This window comes from Mycena indigotica, assembly GCF_014461135.1.
Source record: "Mycena indigotica strain 171206Taipei chromosome Unknown Mind.scaff0002, whole genome shotgun sequence".
Taxonomy (NCBI): domain Eukaryota; kingdom Fungi; phylum Basidiomycota; class Agaricomycetes; order Agaricales; family Mycenaceae; genus Mycena; species Mycena indigotica.
This window is the reverse complement of record NW_023503001.1, coordinates 5780563-5797992: the sequence shown is the minus strand read 5'-3', so window position 1 is coordinate 5797992 and position 17430 is coordinate 5780563. Positions and strand designations below refer to the sequence as shown.

At 50.5% G+C, this 17430-nt stretch overlaps 6 protein-coding genes across 6 annotated transcripts; 2 read left to right on the top strand and 4 right to left on the bottom strand.

Moving 5' to 3' along the window:
• Nucleotides 1–678: 678 nt before the first annotated feature.
• Nucleotides 679–2242, top strand: MIND_00283600 (FAD/NAD(P)-binding domain-containing protein; the record flags this gene model as incomplete). The annotated part of the gene is made up of 7 exons (XM_037359704.1): nucleotides 679–783; nucleotides 839–964; nucleotides 1019–1102; nucleotides 1155–1352; nucleotides 1400–1649; nucleotides 1708–2097; nucleotides 2145–2242. 7 exons carry the CDS (start codon nucleotides 679–681, stop codon nucleotides 2240–2242), a joined length of 1251 nt encoding a protein of 416 aa, XP_037224799.1.
• Nucleotides 2243–2354: 112 nt separating this feature from the next.
• MIND_00283500 (uncharacterized protein) lies at nucleotides 2355–3550 on the bottom strand (the record flags this gene model as incomplete). Its single annotated transcript, XM_037359703.1, has 3 exons — nucleotides 2355–2641; nucleotides 2688–3209; nucleotides 3256–3550. The coding sequence occupies 3 exons, from the start codon at nucleotides 3548–3550 to the stop codon at nucleotides 2355–2357; spliced, it is 1104 nt and encodes a 367-aa protein (XP_037224798.1).
• Nucleotides 3551–5699: 2149 nt separating this feature from the next.
• On the bottom strand, nucleotides 5700–7052 carry MIND_00283400 (F-box domain-containing protein; the record flags this gene model as incomplete). Its single annotated transcript, XM_037359702.1, has 2 exons — nucleotides 5700–6996; nucleotides 7045–7052. 2 exons carry the CDS (start codon nucleotides 7050–7052, stop codon nucleotides 5700–5702), a joined length of 1305 nt encoding a protein of 434 aa, XP_037224797.1.
• Nucleotides 7053–9612: 2560 nt separating this feature from the next.
• MIND_00283200 (uncharacterized protein) lies at nucleotides 9613–10644 on the top strand (the record flags this gene model as incomplete). The annotated part of the gene is made up of 1 exon (XM_037359701.1): nucleotides 9613–10644. The coding sequence occupies one exon, from the start codon at nucleotides 9613–9615 to the stop codon at nucleotides 10642–10644; it is 1032 nt and encodes a 343-aa protein (XP_037224796.1).
• A 42-nt stretch (nucleotides 10645–10686) lies between these two features.
• On the bottom strand, nucleotides 10687–12112 carry MIND_00283100 (Indoleamine 2,3-dioxygenase; the record flags this gene model as incomplete). Its single annotated transcript, XM_037359700.1, has 3 exons — nucleotides 11789–12112; nucleotides 11237–11740; nucleotides 10687–11190 (listed from the first exon to the last, which is right to left on the bottom strand). The coding sequence occupies exons 1-3, from the start codon at nucleotides 12092–12094 to the stop codon at nucleotides 10687–10689; spliced, it is 1314 nt and encodes a 437-aa protein (XP_037224795.1). The 5' UTR covers nucleotides 12095–12112.
• Nucleotides 12113–12430: 318 nt separating this feature from the next.
• On the bottom strand, nucleotides 12431–14046 carry MIND_00283000 (uncharacterized protein; the record flags this gene model as incomplete). Its single annotated transcript, XM_037359699.1, has 2 exons — nucleotides 14030–14046; nucleotides 12431–13976 (listed from the first exon to the last, which is right to left on the bottom strand). Exons 1-2 carry the CDS (start codon nucleotides 14035–14037, stop codon nucleotides 12431–12433), a joined length of 1554 nt encoding a protein of 517 aa, XP_037224794.1. The 5' UTR covers nucleotides 14038–14046.
• Between the last annotated feature and the right edge of the window lie 3384 nt (nucleotides 14047–17430).

Below are 17430 nucleotides of genomic sequence, written 5' to 3'. Positions count from 1 at the left end.
GCAAGGTCTTGCCAGTGACTGCTATCGTCAACTGGTATCATTGTAAATGCGCTAGCCCTTGCTCTGTGCATGTCTAATGAGTAGCATGTTGACAGAGAGATCATTAGAAATGGAAAAACGGTCTCAGCCAGACTCTCAGGCTTCAGCAAAGCGCATATGCGTCAATTAACCGATTATCCTCGGTAGAATGGCCTCTCCCAAGTATCTCATCCAACCACAATTACTCTCCCCAATGCAAGCAGCCTTGAGGCGGCCTGGCACTCAACCGGCAGCCAATGGCTCAGCATCTCCCCCCTCTAGCGCACCAGTGCCAGTCTGAGCTGCATACTTTGTGCTACTTGGAGCGAGTTACATGTTATTCACACAAGCTGTCGCTGCTTACCAAGTTCGAAGCTGCTTGGTTAGACCGCCCTTCATCAATCCCGATAGAAGAAGTCGACGCGATATACCAGTGATATGCGCAGTTACCGCTCGCGGAAAGCTATGGCCGACTCTATGGTGCGTGCTGCTATATTGCTCTGAGTTTGTCTAACAGCAATTGGAAGCGGGGAAGGAGAAAAACACCAAACTCATCATTGACTTTTGGTCGCCTCTCTCACGATCGCAACTTCGAATTATTCGGTAACCGTATAAAAGCACGCAAACATGTGGTGTCTGTGAGCTCCTTCCCTCGCATCAATGGCAAGCACCGAAGTCCGACCTTTGAATGTCATCGTCGTCGGTGCCGGGATTGGAGGTCTGGCAGTCGCGGCGGCGCTGAGAAAAGCTGGCCACATTGTTGATGTGAGTGTTCATACGCGGCCCAGGCAGTTATTCTCGAATTAAATACCCAAACAAGGTCTATGAGTCGTCCGAAATCAAGACTGAAATCGGTGCCGGAGTTGGAATGCAAACAAACGCTGTCCGTGTTCTCAAGTTTCTCGGTTTCAAGCGGGAGAATCTCAAAGGCAGCGTTTTCGATTGGGTTTGTGGTTTGACCAGACCTCCAATCCTGATTGATCCAGCGGTTTCAACGTAGATGACGATTCACAATGCTGAGACAGCGGAGTCCAATCAACACCCAACACGAAACTGGGAAGCCCTCAAGAACGAAGGCATCGAGGTATGCTTATAATCCATTACATCACGTTCCACATTAGTTGATGCTTGCCAAGAACTTATCTTGTCATCGAAGCGACCTTCATGCCGAGCTTCGTCGACTTGCCACCGAGGAAGGTCGTTTGAATGGCCCTCCTGCGAGACTGCATCTCGGGAATAAGGTCGTCAGCTGTGATGCAAACGCCGCAAGTATCACTCTTTCAGGTGGTCAAACAGTGGCCTCAGATGTTGTCATCGGGGCTGACGGCGTCCATGTGAGTCTGCTGTGGTTTGTTTATCATGTTCTTAAGGGTTTTGATAGTCAATTGTCCGAACAAGTGTGATAGGTCAAGACGTCCAGGCAGTACCGACTGGGTGGGCGTGTTATCGCTGCCTATTCGATGCGTCAAAAATCGAGGAGCATCCGGAAGATAACTGGGCCATCAATAATCTGAATAATGTCCGATTAGAGGGCTCTCAACTTTCGGAGTATATAATCTACGGTGTTCGGGACAAGACGCTCGTGAACTTTGTCGCATTCCACACTGATCCAGAACGGGACCCAAAGTCACGTGCGCCGCTTTCTTCCTGGTCTTCGGTTAAAACGACGGTTTGCTAATGATGCCACAGCCATAGCTCAACCCGTGTCGAAGGAAGCTGTTTTAGAGCGATACCCTGCATTCCACGCAAAATTCCTTCGCTTATTTGACCTTCCGCTCACTACTCCAATCATCCGATGGCAACTTCGGGCCATGCCGCTTCTTCAGACCTGGGTCAAAGGACGCACAGTCATCATGGGAGATGCTGCACATGCTACATTGCCTTTGCTTGCGCAGGGCGCCGCTATGGCCATCGAAGAAGCCGGCTGCCTCGGCATCCTCTTCCCCTCGGGTACAACTCCAGCGCAAGTGCCAGAAAGACTGGCCGCATTCGAAACCCTTCGTAAAGAGCGCGGCGACTGGGTCAACCAACAGTCTGTCGCGCAGGCTGACCCGGAGAACCGTGTCCAGTTCACAAAAAGTAAGTTATGGATGATTTCTTAGGCTGCTTGAAACTCATTCTTCTAGACGCAGACTTCCGGGCATATTTGACCGACTTTGACGCGATCAAGGCGAGTCAGGACTACTTCGATACACATTTTGGTCCCAGAGCCAGTCCAGTTTAGTATCTTGGGCACAATTAAAACCTGGTTCTGTAGTGTATGCTTCTTCAAAAAAATGGTTAATGTATATTGTATGGCTACCGAAACTTGTTCTCGATGGTTTCAACTGTGCAACTTAATCTTCTACTGGTCCGCTATCTGTGTAAGCTGGTGGTGCTGTCGAGGGAAACGAGCCGCGGCTATGTACTTGATGTCGAAGACCTTCCATCTCGATCTGCAGCTGTCTCACTCGTTCATCCACAGAGCCAGAGGCCTCCCCAAACCCCTCGCGCATTGTTGGAGCTTGAGATGCCGATGAACCCGCGACAGAGATACCACCGGCACCAGATAGCGGCGGATTCGAAGACAGGGTTTTTTCTCTTCTGCTCATCGGGCTACTCGGAGCCAAGAACGGCTCGGGGGCTAGGACACAGTCAGTATCATAAAGGCACATCGCATTGGGTCTCACCAACCAAACGGGCCTCTCTTTCGATTTGTTCTTGTTGCGCCGCGTGTTTCTTGTTCATCCTTGACCGCAATAACCAGGCAACAGCTACAAGACCGACCAGTCCAATGATCCCAGCCACAACGCCACCTCCAATTACACCTCCCGCGACCTTCTTTCCACTCATTGTTGAAGAAGATGACGGTACATTTGATGCCGTCGATGATGCGGAGAAGCTGGAGGAAGGGACGGGGAACATTGGTCGGTCATGAGGGGTCCCAAAATCCGGAGCATAGGTGATGTAGTCAATTTGGGCAGACGGCAGGACATTCCCTGCAGCATTGACAATGGTCGCAGTCAATGTGTGGCTCCCTTGCGAGAGAGTAGCCGAGAAGTACTCAAAATGCGGAGCGACAACACCATTTTGCAAGCTCGCAGTGTACGATTGGTTGGCCTTGTTGCCATCAATATCGAACGTCATGTTCAGCTCCCAGTCGTCCGTGGCGGTACTGCCGGGAGACACACCATAGACAGCAACGGAGGTGCCTGGAGAGGGATTTAGTGAGCATCCTCATAAAGTTGCACAACAAACCAGAGAAGAGAAACTGGAATGAATCTCCAGCTTTGGCACTTGAGTGCGTGGAGTTGCCATGGGGAAAAAATGTCGTCAGAAATTTCGGAGTATCGGGTCTTGTGTTGTTGGGGGAGTAAGGGAATGTAGGGAGGGAGCAGTTGCCTCGAAGCTGGTAATCGCGCTTGACAGCCCACCCTCCACTCCATTGAATCTCCCCGCTCGTATCATCAACTAAAGCCGTCTCTCCTTCGATGTTGGTGAACTCTCCAACTTGAACGACAATGTAGTCTATCGCCAAGCCCAGAAAATTCATCAGTCCAAGAGAGACCGGACCTGATGTCGTCGCGTTTCCGGAGGCGACTATCAGGCCCAATGTCGCAGGAGAGGGGTATGTGTAAGGCGTATAGGTTTTGACATTACTGGTGTCCGAGCCAGAACGAGTCGAGTCGCCTAGCAAGATCGTTTGATTGAAGTTTGTCCCGTTCAAATAAGGAAGCGTCGGAGGTGTTACGCCATACAGGGAAATTGAGGTTCCTGCAAAATGCACTAAGTACGAGGATCTCGGTTGGGTCCATTGTTGTGCATATACGCAATAGCCAGCAAGGTGTTATTATATCGAGACGGAAAGGATGAAGGCTGCGTGTGGAACCCGCCTGGAACATCAGGAAATTTGCACGACCCTGATGTCCGTTGGTGCCGCTGATCAGCTGAGATCAGCTCGGCGACGGCTTGGCAATCGCTGATCATACGCCGTCTGTCTCATGAACTCGGTGCCATGCTGGCAAAAGCCTGGTCGACTGCTGGCCGGCACTGGTCAAGGATCCCGCCAGGCTGCCCAGAGCGGGGCCCACACTATTAATAATATCAGCTATTACTGCTCTGTAACATGTGTCGCCTTCATCCACTTACAAGTATACTGCACTTGAACAATCTTGAGTCGGGGTCAAGTCGGGTTACATCCGCCGTTGCTTTCAACGTGAGGAACGGCAAATTCTAAGTCCAAAGTATCAGCACGTGCATCGATGGCGTGATGATTACTGATCTGTTGACAATCTGATCGGGTCGTCACACGCGTCATGGGTTGTTTCCTGCCTTCATCCTCTTCGCCCTCTTCCCCTCTTCCCCCCCAACCCCCCTCTCTTTGAGCGAACGCCCCGGACCTTCATCAAGACTACATGCCAAGCCTCCCTCAAGCTCAAGCCTCTCACAAGCTCAAGCGTCGTCTTCAAGCTCTCAAGTACCCCCCTACAGGCCTCAATCTGCCCTGACTCCTTCAAACCACCCGCAAGCTAGCGCTCAAACCTCGCAAACAGGTCAAGGGTTACTCATCAACATGCCACAAGCTCTATCATCGCCTCATCCGAGTACGATTGATGCTTGCGAGTTGGCGCGGAGGGTGATTGGGAGGGGGAATTCCGGAAGGGATTGACATTGGTTGTGTATCGGTGGGTGTCAGGCTGTTCCTTACTTTCCGTTCCTAATGCTGCTGCCCAGAATTGTGTATGGATCACTACTACATGAATCTTATGGGTGCTACCATTGGATGGGGTTCGCATCCTGCGCCATGATTACAGTTGCATTATCTCATTCTGTACTTTTTTATTCAATTTATCCATTGTCTCCTCCATCTTCATTATATTGCATTGTTTCCGAGGCAATTGAATACTGTGTAACCAGTGCAGTTTGGCTCAAAATCCGCCAGCTGGTGACAACTTGGCCAACGATGGCGAAAGTGAGTCGCCCTGGTAAGCACTCACTTGGCGTTGGCCAAGTGGGTCACCAGCATGGCCGCGCTGGTGATGTTGGTAAGCGCTGGTCAACGTTGACCATGATCGCGCAAATTCCCTGATGAAAGTTGCTTGACTTGATATTCACATCGTCGATGATGATGCTCATGGCCACAGAGTCTGTCGACTTCGCCATAGTGGGCGCCAAGTAAGGTCATAAAGGCTGACATTCAGGTGAGCAATTAAGGACGGGAGTGTATCAGAAGACTTGCCATACTCCTGGGAGTTGCGGAGCGGGTATACGTTGTTGAGCACTGGCACTATTTCTGCCTCAAGGACCGCAGTACCACCATTCGCTGGCATTTACATAACAGTTGACGCACAGACTTAAGTAACTGCTTGTGAAGCTGCGCATTTGCGGAAGCGACTTGAAACATGGAAAAGACCGGCTGAGCATGACTGGGACAAACTGAAAGGTCTCGTTCAAGTCGATGGTTGTGGTTGAGAAATGAATGATATGACGTAATTATTCAGCTTCTCCAGAATTGCGTCGTCTAATTTCAGATTGCCATTACCCGCAAAGAGCGGAAACTGGGCGCTCTTGCGAAAAGTTAGCTTGCTTCTTAAGTACTTGTGTGACGCAGGGCCTGTGTAGAGAGACAAGAATGTTTTGACGAGTCAGTGCTAAGTACTTATGCAGTTATGCTCCACTCTTACAAGTCAGATAATAACATGCTAGCAGGTACTTGAGCGAGATATAGTGCTAATCTTTAAGCCATTATCCTTTAAGTTCTGGATGTTGTCCATTTGCTTCGAGAGTATGCTCAAATTATTCACCACAAGTCGCATCCAACGCCCCTTGCGCTGACAATGGGCCTTCAGAATCGTAGCTTCAAGCAATTTCATCGGGACGCTCCAAGCCGACCTAAGTGTTAAGGTGTGAAGCCTGGGAATATATTCCGAGTTATCACCCAGCTTCGCGAGCAAGCTCTCCAATGCGTCTCCATGACTCCCTACGTCGACGTCAAGGTCAGTTATAGACGTGCACATACTTGATCCCAAAAGGTAGAGGATGTTCGCGCCGAAGTCTGATACTGCATCTTTTGGTGGGAAAAGCTCAGCTGCGACGGTGAGGTGGGTGAGGCAGCATGACGAGCGTTGCAGGAGGTGTTCGACCGCGAGAAAATGACGTGGATGGGAGTGCGATGATAATTTGAGATGTTGCAGATTGGGAGTGATTATATTCTCCAACAGCAAGTCGGTGAAGGTGTAGGTGCATTCCGTCACCCAAAGCTCCGAAACGGAAGTTACGATCCCTGTTGGATGGATGTCGTCTCTGCGTCTGCGACAGGATGACAGCTTCAAATGGGTTTGCACATTGAAATAAGGGAGGACGAGGAGAATATCGCGCAGCCAACATTCCGCCAGCTCGCACCGATCAAGTTGTCTGAACACACGAGTGGCAGACAAGAGCATGCGGTTGGAGTACAGATTCAGTGTCAAGTCCTTCAGGACCGGAAGTTTGTCAAAGAAAGAATCAATCTCCGCATCTTTAACGCGCGTAAGCCGGTGGTAATGTATCCCGAGTCTTCTGAGCATCGGGAATCCGTTTCGGAAACTGAGCAGAGTCTGGATATAGCGTGGATTGCTTATGGAGTGGTCATGTATGGCTAAAACCCGCAGACGGCGTGCTTGGGCCAGAAAGGAGTGTAGAACGCGGTATGACCAAGGCTCGTCCGAAGAAAAAGACAGATTTGCTTGAATAGGGGCCTCCTGAGACCGTTGGAGGTGTAGGTCAACCAATTGTTCGATTTCGGGCTTTCGAAATCTCATGTTCATGTCAATTTTGCTCCAAAGCAGTGGCGCGTCAAGTAGAACTGCCCTCCATCGTTTGCACACCGCAGCCAACTCAGTTATACCGTTGGCGGTCCGATAAATGCTCCACGTATAATCCTCGCAGGCGTAAGCGAAGATTTCCGAGTCATAGAGCAGCTCCGCCGGTATCTTTTTCAGAGCATTAGCGCAGGAGTCGCTGAGGGTGGCTTCAACGCGTGAATAAGGATATGTAGATGCCACTTACCTCTTCATGGTGTCCCAAAGACAAGCTCAGATTTACTCCTCTCTACTATCTGACTTCACAAGAAGACCGCAATCGGCATTTTTATTGTGGTGTCCAGTTTGGGCAGAGTTCGACCGTACCGAGTTGTTGTATGCATTCATACTCGTTGGATGTCGAAAGTGGGTTGACTGAAAGCATTGGTAGAGTCGCGGTTCTCCATGTCTGTACCAAATTTAAACTTTGGTGTGGTTCCAGAGACAACTGGCTTTCGGCACGTGACCTTTGGCCATTTTCCCTTCAACCACTGACCCAAACCCGCCTTAAAGTCGCTCTTACTGCCCTCCTGCTCCTGTTGGGAAAGAATGCATCACTTTACACTCTTGCGCAATTGATACGACACCTGACCAGTCGCGTTGACCTTGGTCCGCCGACTCCGAATACTTCCGAATTGCCCTCATGTCGTTGTATCCCCCTCCTCCTCAAATTCGACCTGAACCGGAGGAATCACCGCCAACGCGCCGCTACCAAGCTCTTCTCCTCCTTGCAGGCTTCTTCATGACATTCCAAGTTATCGGAATCAACACATGTTTTGGTATCTTCCAGGTAAGCATTGTTAAGTTAATCGAGGCCTTCAAATGGAATAAGTGCTTTACCTAAAGGACTTTTACACTTCTGAAGAAACCAACATCTCATCGGCACGAGGGAACGATGCCATTGTTTCTCTCGTCGGGACAATCGGGAGTGGATTAACTTGGAGTGGAGGCATTTTCGTCAACCCAATCATGGGACGGACCAAGAACCTGAACATTATCTCGGCGATGGGGGTAGCTGTGATGAGTCTCGGCCTCTTGCTCTCCAGTTACAGCTCCACCCTGTGGCAGCTTTTTCTGACGCAATCCATTCTCTATGGTGTAGGCTCTTCGTTCTACTATTTCACCATCATCAGCGTGGCACCAACATACTTCGACCGTCACCGCGGCTTCGCGATGGGGGTCGTTTTGGCTGGTTCTGGTGTCGGTGGGCTTGTTCTTGCACCGGTCATCCAGTTGTTGCTGCAGAGATACGGTATCCATATCACCCTGCGCATTCTTGCTGGATTGAACATGGCCATCGGCTTGCCTGTTGCCGCCGTTGTCCGTCGACGAGGTTCATTTGAACGCACTTCCAACACGCGAACCAGGTTAAACATGGCGCTTGTTGGACGGGGGACATTCGTTTATCAGGTAATCTTCTTGAATAGACCCCCTTCTTTTCTCAACCATGACAGGCTCTCGGAGCGCTCCTTCAAGCGGCGGGAAATGTCATCCCCGTGTACTATCTGCCACTATACTCCATATCCGTCCTTTCCTCTTCTCGTTCGACGGGCAGTTTGCTGGTGGCAGTAAACAGCGCTGTCAACAGCGTCTCTCGTATTGCGATGGGCATCCTTGCGGACAAAGTTGGACGCCAAAACACACTCGTCTCAAGCGCAAGTCAAATAACACGTTGGCTCCAGCTATCGCTAATTCTTTTTTTCCAGGCATTCCTCTCTTCTCTTGCAGTATTCGCGCTCTGGTACGATGCCGCTCGTCCCAGGTTCATCGCCTTCGTTGTCATTTATGGCATTTACGCTGGAGGCTACAACGCCCTCATCCCCACGACCATAACCGAAATCTACGGTGTCGAAAATTACGCGCGGGTCAACGGCGCCATTTATTTCATTCGAGGATTGGGCTCGCTGCTTGGTGCGCCAATCGCGGGACTGATACTAGGCACCCATAGCCGTGGAAATGGGAGCAGAATGCATGCCGCGACGCCAGCGTTGAAGGCAAGATTCGAGAAAGTCGTAGTATATGACGGCGTGTTGCTCCTTGCTGCTGGTTGTTGTGTTGCGTATGTCAGATGGCTCGATGCGAGAGACAAAGGGAATTGGAGGTGGAGAGCCTGAGTCGGAGCGAAATATTCGAGCATTGACGCATGTGCCGCTACAAACACAACTAAATACAATGACAGGTGTCAAAACCGTTTTTGGTCCAAACCGCAACAATGTTGAAGTGAGCATGCCTACATAGCCGTATGTTCGCTTGTGGAATAACGACTCTTCTTCAATGCATAGCACATGCTCCATTCAGTGTACTGTTCATTGTCCCTCCTCTCCGTCCCATGTCGTCCCAATTCCGCACCCCGAATTTCTCCAAAATAATGACACCATTCCAAATGAAGTCCAAACACGCGAAATCAAGAGGTGCATTGCGGATGCTACAACCGCTATTGCCGCCGTCGATGAGGAAATACGCTCGCTTTACGAAAGGATAGAATCTTTACGGGTACAACGCTCAGAACTGGAGTCGTCCGTCGCTTCACAAAAGACGATCATCTCTGGGGTCCGATTTCTCTCGAACGAACTGCTGGCCGAAGTGTTCTCTCATTGTATCAGCAAAGTCTACCCTCCCTTTCACCGATACAACCTGCTATCCAAGATCCTGCAGGTTTCTTCCCGTTGGCGTGCTGTGGCGATCGCCGACCCGTGTTTGTGGTCCAATATAATACTGAGAAGTGGTCTAGGTTTGCGGCGGGGGGCAGGGACTGGAGCAGCTATTAACTCTGCAGATGGAGCGATCTCGCCAGGCCCCGCTATCGATTTTACTGAAGCATTCTGGCGCGCTCAGCCCGGCTTTACTCACTCAAGTCGCCGCAGCTGCTGGCCGATGGCGCCAGGCTGAAATCGACATAAACTTTATGGGGGATCTTGCACAAAATTTGTTTCCTAGCCCACTTCCTCGCTGCGACATGCTGGCACGACTCGAGCTCTCCATTGACGATCGGCGAACGAGCCTATTCAGACACGTCGCGCCGGAAGAAGTAGTGCAGGCGTTTCCGTTGCTAGTTGCATTTACCCTACAGACGGACGAAACGCAGGTGCCTTCAGCATTCGACCTGCTCTGGCCACGGTTGGAAGAATGCAACCTAACACAATGTCGCAGCCGTGATGTTCTGAAGGTCTTAGCTCTTCTGTCAAGCAACTGCAGGGTTGGCCTAACGTCCTGTGGGCAAGACTGCCAGGCCGACACCTTGTCGTCCATCGTCACGGTCTGCCGCGCCTCTGTTGTGTCAATTGTGACGATTGGTTCGCGTCAGGCACACTTCCTTTCACTGCTGTCAACCATTCTCCAGCTTCCGAATGCCAGGAAGCTGTGGCTACCAGTCTCACACCGCTCTCTCTTGTCCATCCCGGGTTTCTTAAACCGATCTCCTACATTATCTCATCTTCACCTCCACATTTCTGACCAAACCGATCCGCACTCCCAGACGCTGGCCGAGCTGGTCGACTGGCCAGAGCTTGGCAATATCCGCCGTTTGGAACTGTGGTTGCACAAGGACCGAAATTCGACTCGTCTTCTTGACGCCTTGAAGCGAGCAGATTCCAAGGCTCTACCACGTCTCAACTCGCTCGCCATCCGTGGTGCGGGTGTCAACCTCGCTTGGATTCTCGCTGTCCATAAAGCACGAGCGCCGCAATTGCAGAAACTCCTCGTCCCAATTAACACAACCATCCCACAACCACCGATTCCGGGATTCGATGTCCAGTTTTGGGACACGCAATTCCTCGGTGAATGGAGTAAGAACCTGGAAATCATCTAATAAGTGATAAGATACATTCTGTGTTTATAAACCCTTAGAACTCTATTCGATCTTAGCTGCCGCCGTTTGATCCCTAACGGACTTCAGAAATCTAGCCAAATCTGTCCCACCAGTCCCCTTCAATGGCTCCTGCGACGGCTCGGGACGCACCAATGCTTTCCTGGCGGGTTGGATGATATACGCCGTGACTATTGTGATGTGGTAGTCGCGGAATCGCTTGAGCGCCTGCACAGCAAGGTTGTAGGCGGTAACCAGCTCCTCGTTGCTCTCAGCACCCATAACGATGGCGCGCAACGGCCGCGGATTGACGGTGAGGTGGTCAAGGAAGTTGCGATGGTGACGGGGCATGTAGAGTTGCATTCGCTCGAGGAATGGCTGTCGCGAGCCACCATCTGGCGCATGCGAAAACTCGTGCACACCAAGAAACACGTCTAATGCATGGATAAGGGGAGCTCTGGCCCGCGCTGGGGCCAGAGAGTTCTGTCGGATAAACCCAGTTTGGGTCGCTGTCGAGCCCTTCAAACTCCCATCGTCGCTTGCCAGGATCTGAGTCAGCGCCGCGAAACCAGGGTCGAATGACATTGTAGAATACCCAGGGGTCGCAGCCGTCGCGGACTCCAGCGAAGAGTGCCTTTATTTCGTCAATGACAACAGCAAGGCGCTGAAGGTAAGCCGTTATACGGCGAATGGCAATCGTGTCGCCAATAAAAGCCTCGTCCATGGTCGACCGCATCAAGTCCAATGCTTCGACCCCGCGTAGCTCCATCCGAGCTGAAGTGAGGTAAAACTCCTGCTCGTCATTTGTGCCCGTAAAGAGGGTGTTGCTGACGAGGTTGTCTAGAGCGGGTGTGACCCTGTTTGACGGAGTTTTCAGTCGCCAGTTATACAGGACCGTGTCTGAGTAGGTCAGGACAGGCGGGAGCTGCAACTGAGTGCATATTTTGAAGAGGGGGACGGTTATTGCCGCGGGTACAATGATTGGCATGTCGCTGGGCAGCGAATGGATGTAAAAGTGCATGACCCATGCGAGAACGAGGTGGGCCCGGCGAAGATTCGTTTCCGAGCGAATGAGGTCGGCTATGGGTAGGATGGGGAGCTCGAAAGCCCGTCAGCCGGGTATGATGGGAGGTTTGGATAGTCATACGTGTCGGACACTCCTCCGCCATTTCTCAGAGCACTCTGTTTCTGCTAGGGTTATTCCTGGCTTGTCGCCAAGCTGCAAGCCACTCTTGATGGCCTCGTCGAGCACCTCCTCCCAATGTTCAAACGCCTCCGGTAATCGTGCGGGTGGAGGTTGTGGTGGCATAAACCCCGTCCGGTTATCGACATCGAAATCATGGGCAGCAAGGGTGGAAGTGTCGTAAGTACTCTCCGCGATGCCCAGCAGCCCATCAAGCCGGGAAAGGGATAAGAAATGGTCGGGCGGAATTTCCGGGAAGGTAGCGTCCATGGGGGAGAAGAGAGAACAGTGTCGGGCAACTCAATCGATTTTTACATGTTTTGGATGGTGCAATATGATTTGTGAGACGGAAACCCATCCGGGCCGAGACCCGAAGGCAGTGTCGTTACTCGGCTGGTTCCGATCATATTCGATCCTATATTTTATCCGTTTGGTTTGGCCTCCCCGAGCATCTCGATGGCTGCTATTACTGCACAGCGTATTGTCGTTTTCTTTTGAATTTCAACATCCAAATCCATCCAAATTCACAATCACCGACCATTACCTGTATAAACAAGGGATCGAAGTGACTACCTGTGTAACGAAAAGTAAACCTTTACTTATTCATCAGGTTTCGCCCCGCATGAGAACACGAGGCGGAGCATGGGCTACTGGAATGAGGTTCTCATCCGAACCTAGCTGGCGATAGACATGGACGTCGAGTCCGGCTAAAGGGGGCTTCGGAACCATCGTCCCATACGGCACACCAAGTTTGCGCAAAACCGATTGTCGCGCTTGATGGAGCTCCGTTATCCAGACAAAACCAACGTCCGTTTCGCGAATTGTCAATGTCTCCAGTCGGGCGAGGACCTCTGGCTGGAGGAACAAGTCGAATATCGAGTCCGCATCCCGCTCTTTGTGCAAAACGAGGTCAATGTACAGCAAGTCTTGCAGTTCTGAACACTTGAGGAAGTTTATTAGGATGGCAGCACTCGGAACGTGCTGGTCAGGTGTTTGGAGGCGGAGGTGGGAGAGAGCGCAGCCCGAACGTGCGAGAAACGAAATAGTCGATGGCACCAGATTCTGTGTCGCAGGCAGACAAAGTTCCCGAAGGTGCGGCGCCACCAAGATCAAATTCAACAATTCCCCGAAGAACACATCTTTAGAATGAGGTGCGACGATTGACAGTGCAGAGATGCGACAAATAAGCCCAGAAGGTTCGTCCCGGTCTCCTCCCGTAAAGTCTGCCTCCCCGCAAGCCTTCATGATGAGTCGGCAACCTTGCGAAAATAGCGGCAAAATGTGCAAAACGTCTCTGCTGCGACACTCCTCCAGTTTGCATTGGAGGAGCCGCCCCCATACACCGTGAAATGCGGGTGGTACTGTGCGAAACCCCAGTTTGAGTGATAGCTCTACCAGCGCAGGGAACCGACCCAAAAACCCTTCCGGCTCCATGCCCAAGAAACCTTCAAGATCTCTGTTGATAACGAGCAAGAGTTTGGTGAGCATGCCAAACACTGGTATCGGGTCGGAAAATATATGCTGTAGGTGGAATGGATATAGATGGATGTCCGCTTGCCGCCAGCGAGCAGCCTCAGCCATCACCACGCCGAGTAAGTCGAGACTGGTCGTTTGGGAGGCTCGAAGGAGGACAGAAAGCGGTGTCTGACCGGTGCGCTCGATCTGAAGAGAGATGTGCCGAAGTAGATGCTCTTCCCGAAGACGAAGTCCACCGGTTAAGTTGATGTTTTGCCATAAACAAGGGAATCCGAGAGCGACAGCTCGCCAACGACCCGACACTTGCAGGATTTTGGAGATGGGGTTATACTTGTGGAAGGGAGGATAAACTGGGTTGGCGCAGTATGAGAAGATCTCTAGTAGCAGCTCGTTGGACAAACGCCGGACGCCTGCGATAACTGCACTCTGCGAAGCAATGAATAACTCGGTCTCGCGGCGTTTGTCATGTAGTTCAGCGACCTCTCGCAGAAGGGTTGAAATTGCCTGATCGATTGAAGCGAGTGTCTGAGTGGCAAGTGCTATTGCGCTCCGTATCTCATCCACTTGAGCATCGGTGGGTACCGCGTCGTTATCATGGACAAGGTTAGGGTGTGGAATGGCCGGATTTTCATAGGATATCGACGCGACACAGTGAGAGGGGCAGTTTCCCGAACATCTTGAAGCAAAAAATAAGAGAAATCAACGGAGTTCAAGTGATTTTCCACTCACTTGATCATCGTCGTGGAAGTTTAGGACAAGAACAAAAACAAACGGACTGATCGGATCAAACGCCAGTTTCCGACAAAAATTCAATCCAAAGTAGTACATATTTAGTCACAAGCATGGCATTTGAAATTCCCACTAAATACATTCTGAAAAAATTATATGGAGCAACAATAGCCACGTATAAGTACTAGGTGTCGCCGGCTGCGCGGCGCCTCAACCTTGCTTTGGTAATTAGGTTAGTAAGCGTACGCCCTCATACGTAGGCACGTGCCATAAATGATCAAACGACATGTTTGTCATGACCAAAGACCATGGAAAGACAAGGCGCGCACTCAGACATCCTACATTATCGATATTTGTTCCAAACGACGACCTTTACTGTTATTTTCCACTTCATGTCCAACGACTCAGACAACATTCGGCGATATGCCTGGCGCTACCTTGGTACGTGTGTTGGTTATTACTTTCTTTTGCCTCATTGTATGCAGATTGGGCAACGCTACACAGCAGCAATCCTTTGATGCTGTCAATGCAGTACAAGAGGAAGCAGATCCCAGTCTTGACGATCCTGTACCGACACTCGTTCAGCTAGCGTGGCAACGAGTTTCTCTTTCTCAAGAATTGGCGCTATGGGACACACTCCCTGTGCATTTACGAATATGGGCTAAATACTCCACTGTTCGTCGCTGTTGCCCAGAAGCATTGGATGACTGGTGCGTCGGTGCAGTAGTCTATGTACATTATTGCTAAACCTATTACAGGATTGTAGCAAACGAATCACTTATCGCAAAAGCCGGGTATACTGTGTTGCAATTGTGCCTGCTCTCATTCAAAGATTTTGTCGACATTTGGCCACAGCGTAACGACGACACAGACTATGTCAGTTTTGTTACTACGAACCTCCCTGCCTCCTACATGATTCTGGATGATTTCCGTCCGAAGTCGCGCCGCATTCCAAGAACGAGTCCCGTATTTCGCAAAAACTTTCAAGTCTGTCACCCAAGGTGTTCTCGAAGGTCTCAATTGGAGTGGACTATGGGCCGTCGGTTCAGCAGTCTTTCAAGCTCTCGTCGGGACTGATATACCGGGACCGCGTTGGGTTTCTGAGTGGAGCGAAGATAGAATCACTCTCATCCTTGTCTACCACCACGCACAGTCGATTGAAGAACGTATCGAGCGGGTTTATCGATGCTACAAGAGCAATGTATTCGAAACTTGGGTTTGGAGGGGAATACACTACATGTCCCTCGTCAGCGAATCGTATCCTCGTGTTGACATTATTCTTCATCCATTTCCAACCGTCATGCATTGGATATTCAAGCAAGAAATCGACGCGCTAGCATTGGCTTGGAACAACTCGACTTTTATCATGCTTCCTCGTACCGCCAGAGCAATTGAATGTTAGTCTTGACGCTATCTAGGAATGATCAACTAATTGTTTTAGTATCTGCTAATCGATTTAACGAGAACATGGTTCGGCGATCTCGCGAGAGTTTTACAACCGATGAGTTTGAAACCCCGCTCGTGTCGTTGGCCATCCAGGTAATTATGACACCCAACAGCATATATCTACTTATCATTAAAAGGGTCTGGGGTTATATTTCACCGACCAGCAGTTGTCCCAGTTCTTTCGCGGTAGCCAGAATACCGCGAGTAATAGGGTCAAATTCAGACATTATCTGGGCTCAATGCTATCGCACACGCGAGCGAAATTTGCGGAAGTTTTAAATCGGCAACAGGATCAAACACTACGCATCAATAGCTGGTACCTCTTCGAACCACCTTTCCTCGCGGTGTCCTACTTGGACTCGGCCTACATGATCGTCAAGTACAGTTGTTTTTTATCAGCGGTCATCAAGGCCGAACAACGGTACGTGCTGAGTTTTTACCCACAATGTCCGTAATATATCTTGCAGGTTATATGCAGTCGAACGACATCCCGATGGTGTGAGTAGTGCTCGTCCAATTATACAGCAAGGTCAACGTCCCGCTAGATCATGAACTACCATCTGTTCTATCGCCCAGCACCACAAGTAGCGCGTATCGATCGGGCGACATATCACCGTCGTACATTTGAAACAACCCTCCGCCCATTCCCTTTTTTCGACAGTGGTTCTTCATATGGTGTGCAATTTGCACCACGGCATGTACTTGTTTCGCGGGATATGGGGATAGTCATTGCAAATCCCGAACACCCCCTCTGCATCCCTATGATTCTCCCTTGGTCGTTTTTCCTTCACGCACGCCGTATCCTCACGCGAGCTACAAGGGCCATCGGCATCGAGGATGTAATTTTGAAGCCCACGACTGAATTGGGTCCGTATCCCAGTGATTCTCATGATTCTGCCCCTTGCCTGGTTTTCTATATGATGCCCCTCCGCTTCGAGTGGGCTCCACATTCTGCCGAAGTCAAAAGGTGGTCATGACATTGTTTGTCAAAGTAACTACTCACTACCACAATAGGATTCGATCCATATTGCTCGCGTTTCGGAGCGTGTTCAACCAGATATCGGCAGTAGCTCACGGCAATGTCAACCAGTACAGGATTGGGGGCATTGAACGCCGTTTTGCAAAAACTATTGCAAGTGGTTCGCTCAACCTAGCTGAATGGTTCGAGGACATCGAATAGTATTCTGGACAGTATTTCAACACAATTTGTACAAGTACAATTACACGAAATGTAAAATCAGTACAGTCGCACGGGGGATAGCGCCAGTAACGACCAAGAGAAAGGACCATAAATCAAGTTTTCTGGTTCTTGCTGCCAGAAGCGCCCTCCAATGGGCTATGTGCGCGACGTTTTCCTTTTGCTGAGAAAAGTTGAGCGATAGTTCGTTTACGCAATAGTACCCAACCTTTTTCAGATAAAACGGGGCCGTCTCGTCCCATCGTCTGTTACAGGTGCAAAGTTTCCTATGATACATTAACCTAATGCAGTTCAATAGACAAATTACTCGCCATAAGAGTATCCGCTAGGACCATAATCACTCGAGAAATGTTCCGTTGGCGTGAATTGTCCCTCTTGTCGAACAGGTCGAGCATTGGCGACAGGGCTAGGGGATAACCAGGAAGGGTTAAGCGTTGTGTCAGAGCCAGTATAAAAAGAGGTTGAGATCTGGAATGGTGTTGCAGTTCTAGCAGGACCTGTTGGCGGAGTGAAGAGGAAAGGTGACCGGATGGGAGTCGTGGAATCGTTCAACGCCATAAACGACGGTATGGTCTTGCGCTCGGGTTGCCTCGGAGTTATAGGAGAAGAAGGTCTCTCCAAATAGCTCTGCGTCGCCAAACGTGGATTTGGTTTGTACACCATCGGAGGCGGCATATCCGCAAGTGGCTGACGAGACGTCAACGATGGAGGAACAATATTGGTCGGCGGCGTAGACATTGTGCGCGATGTGGTCGGT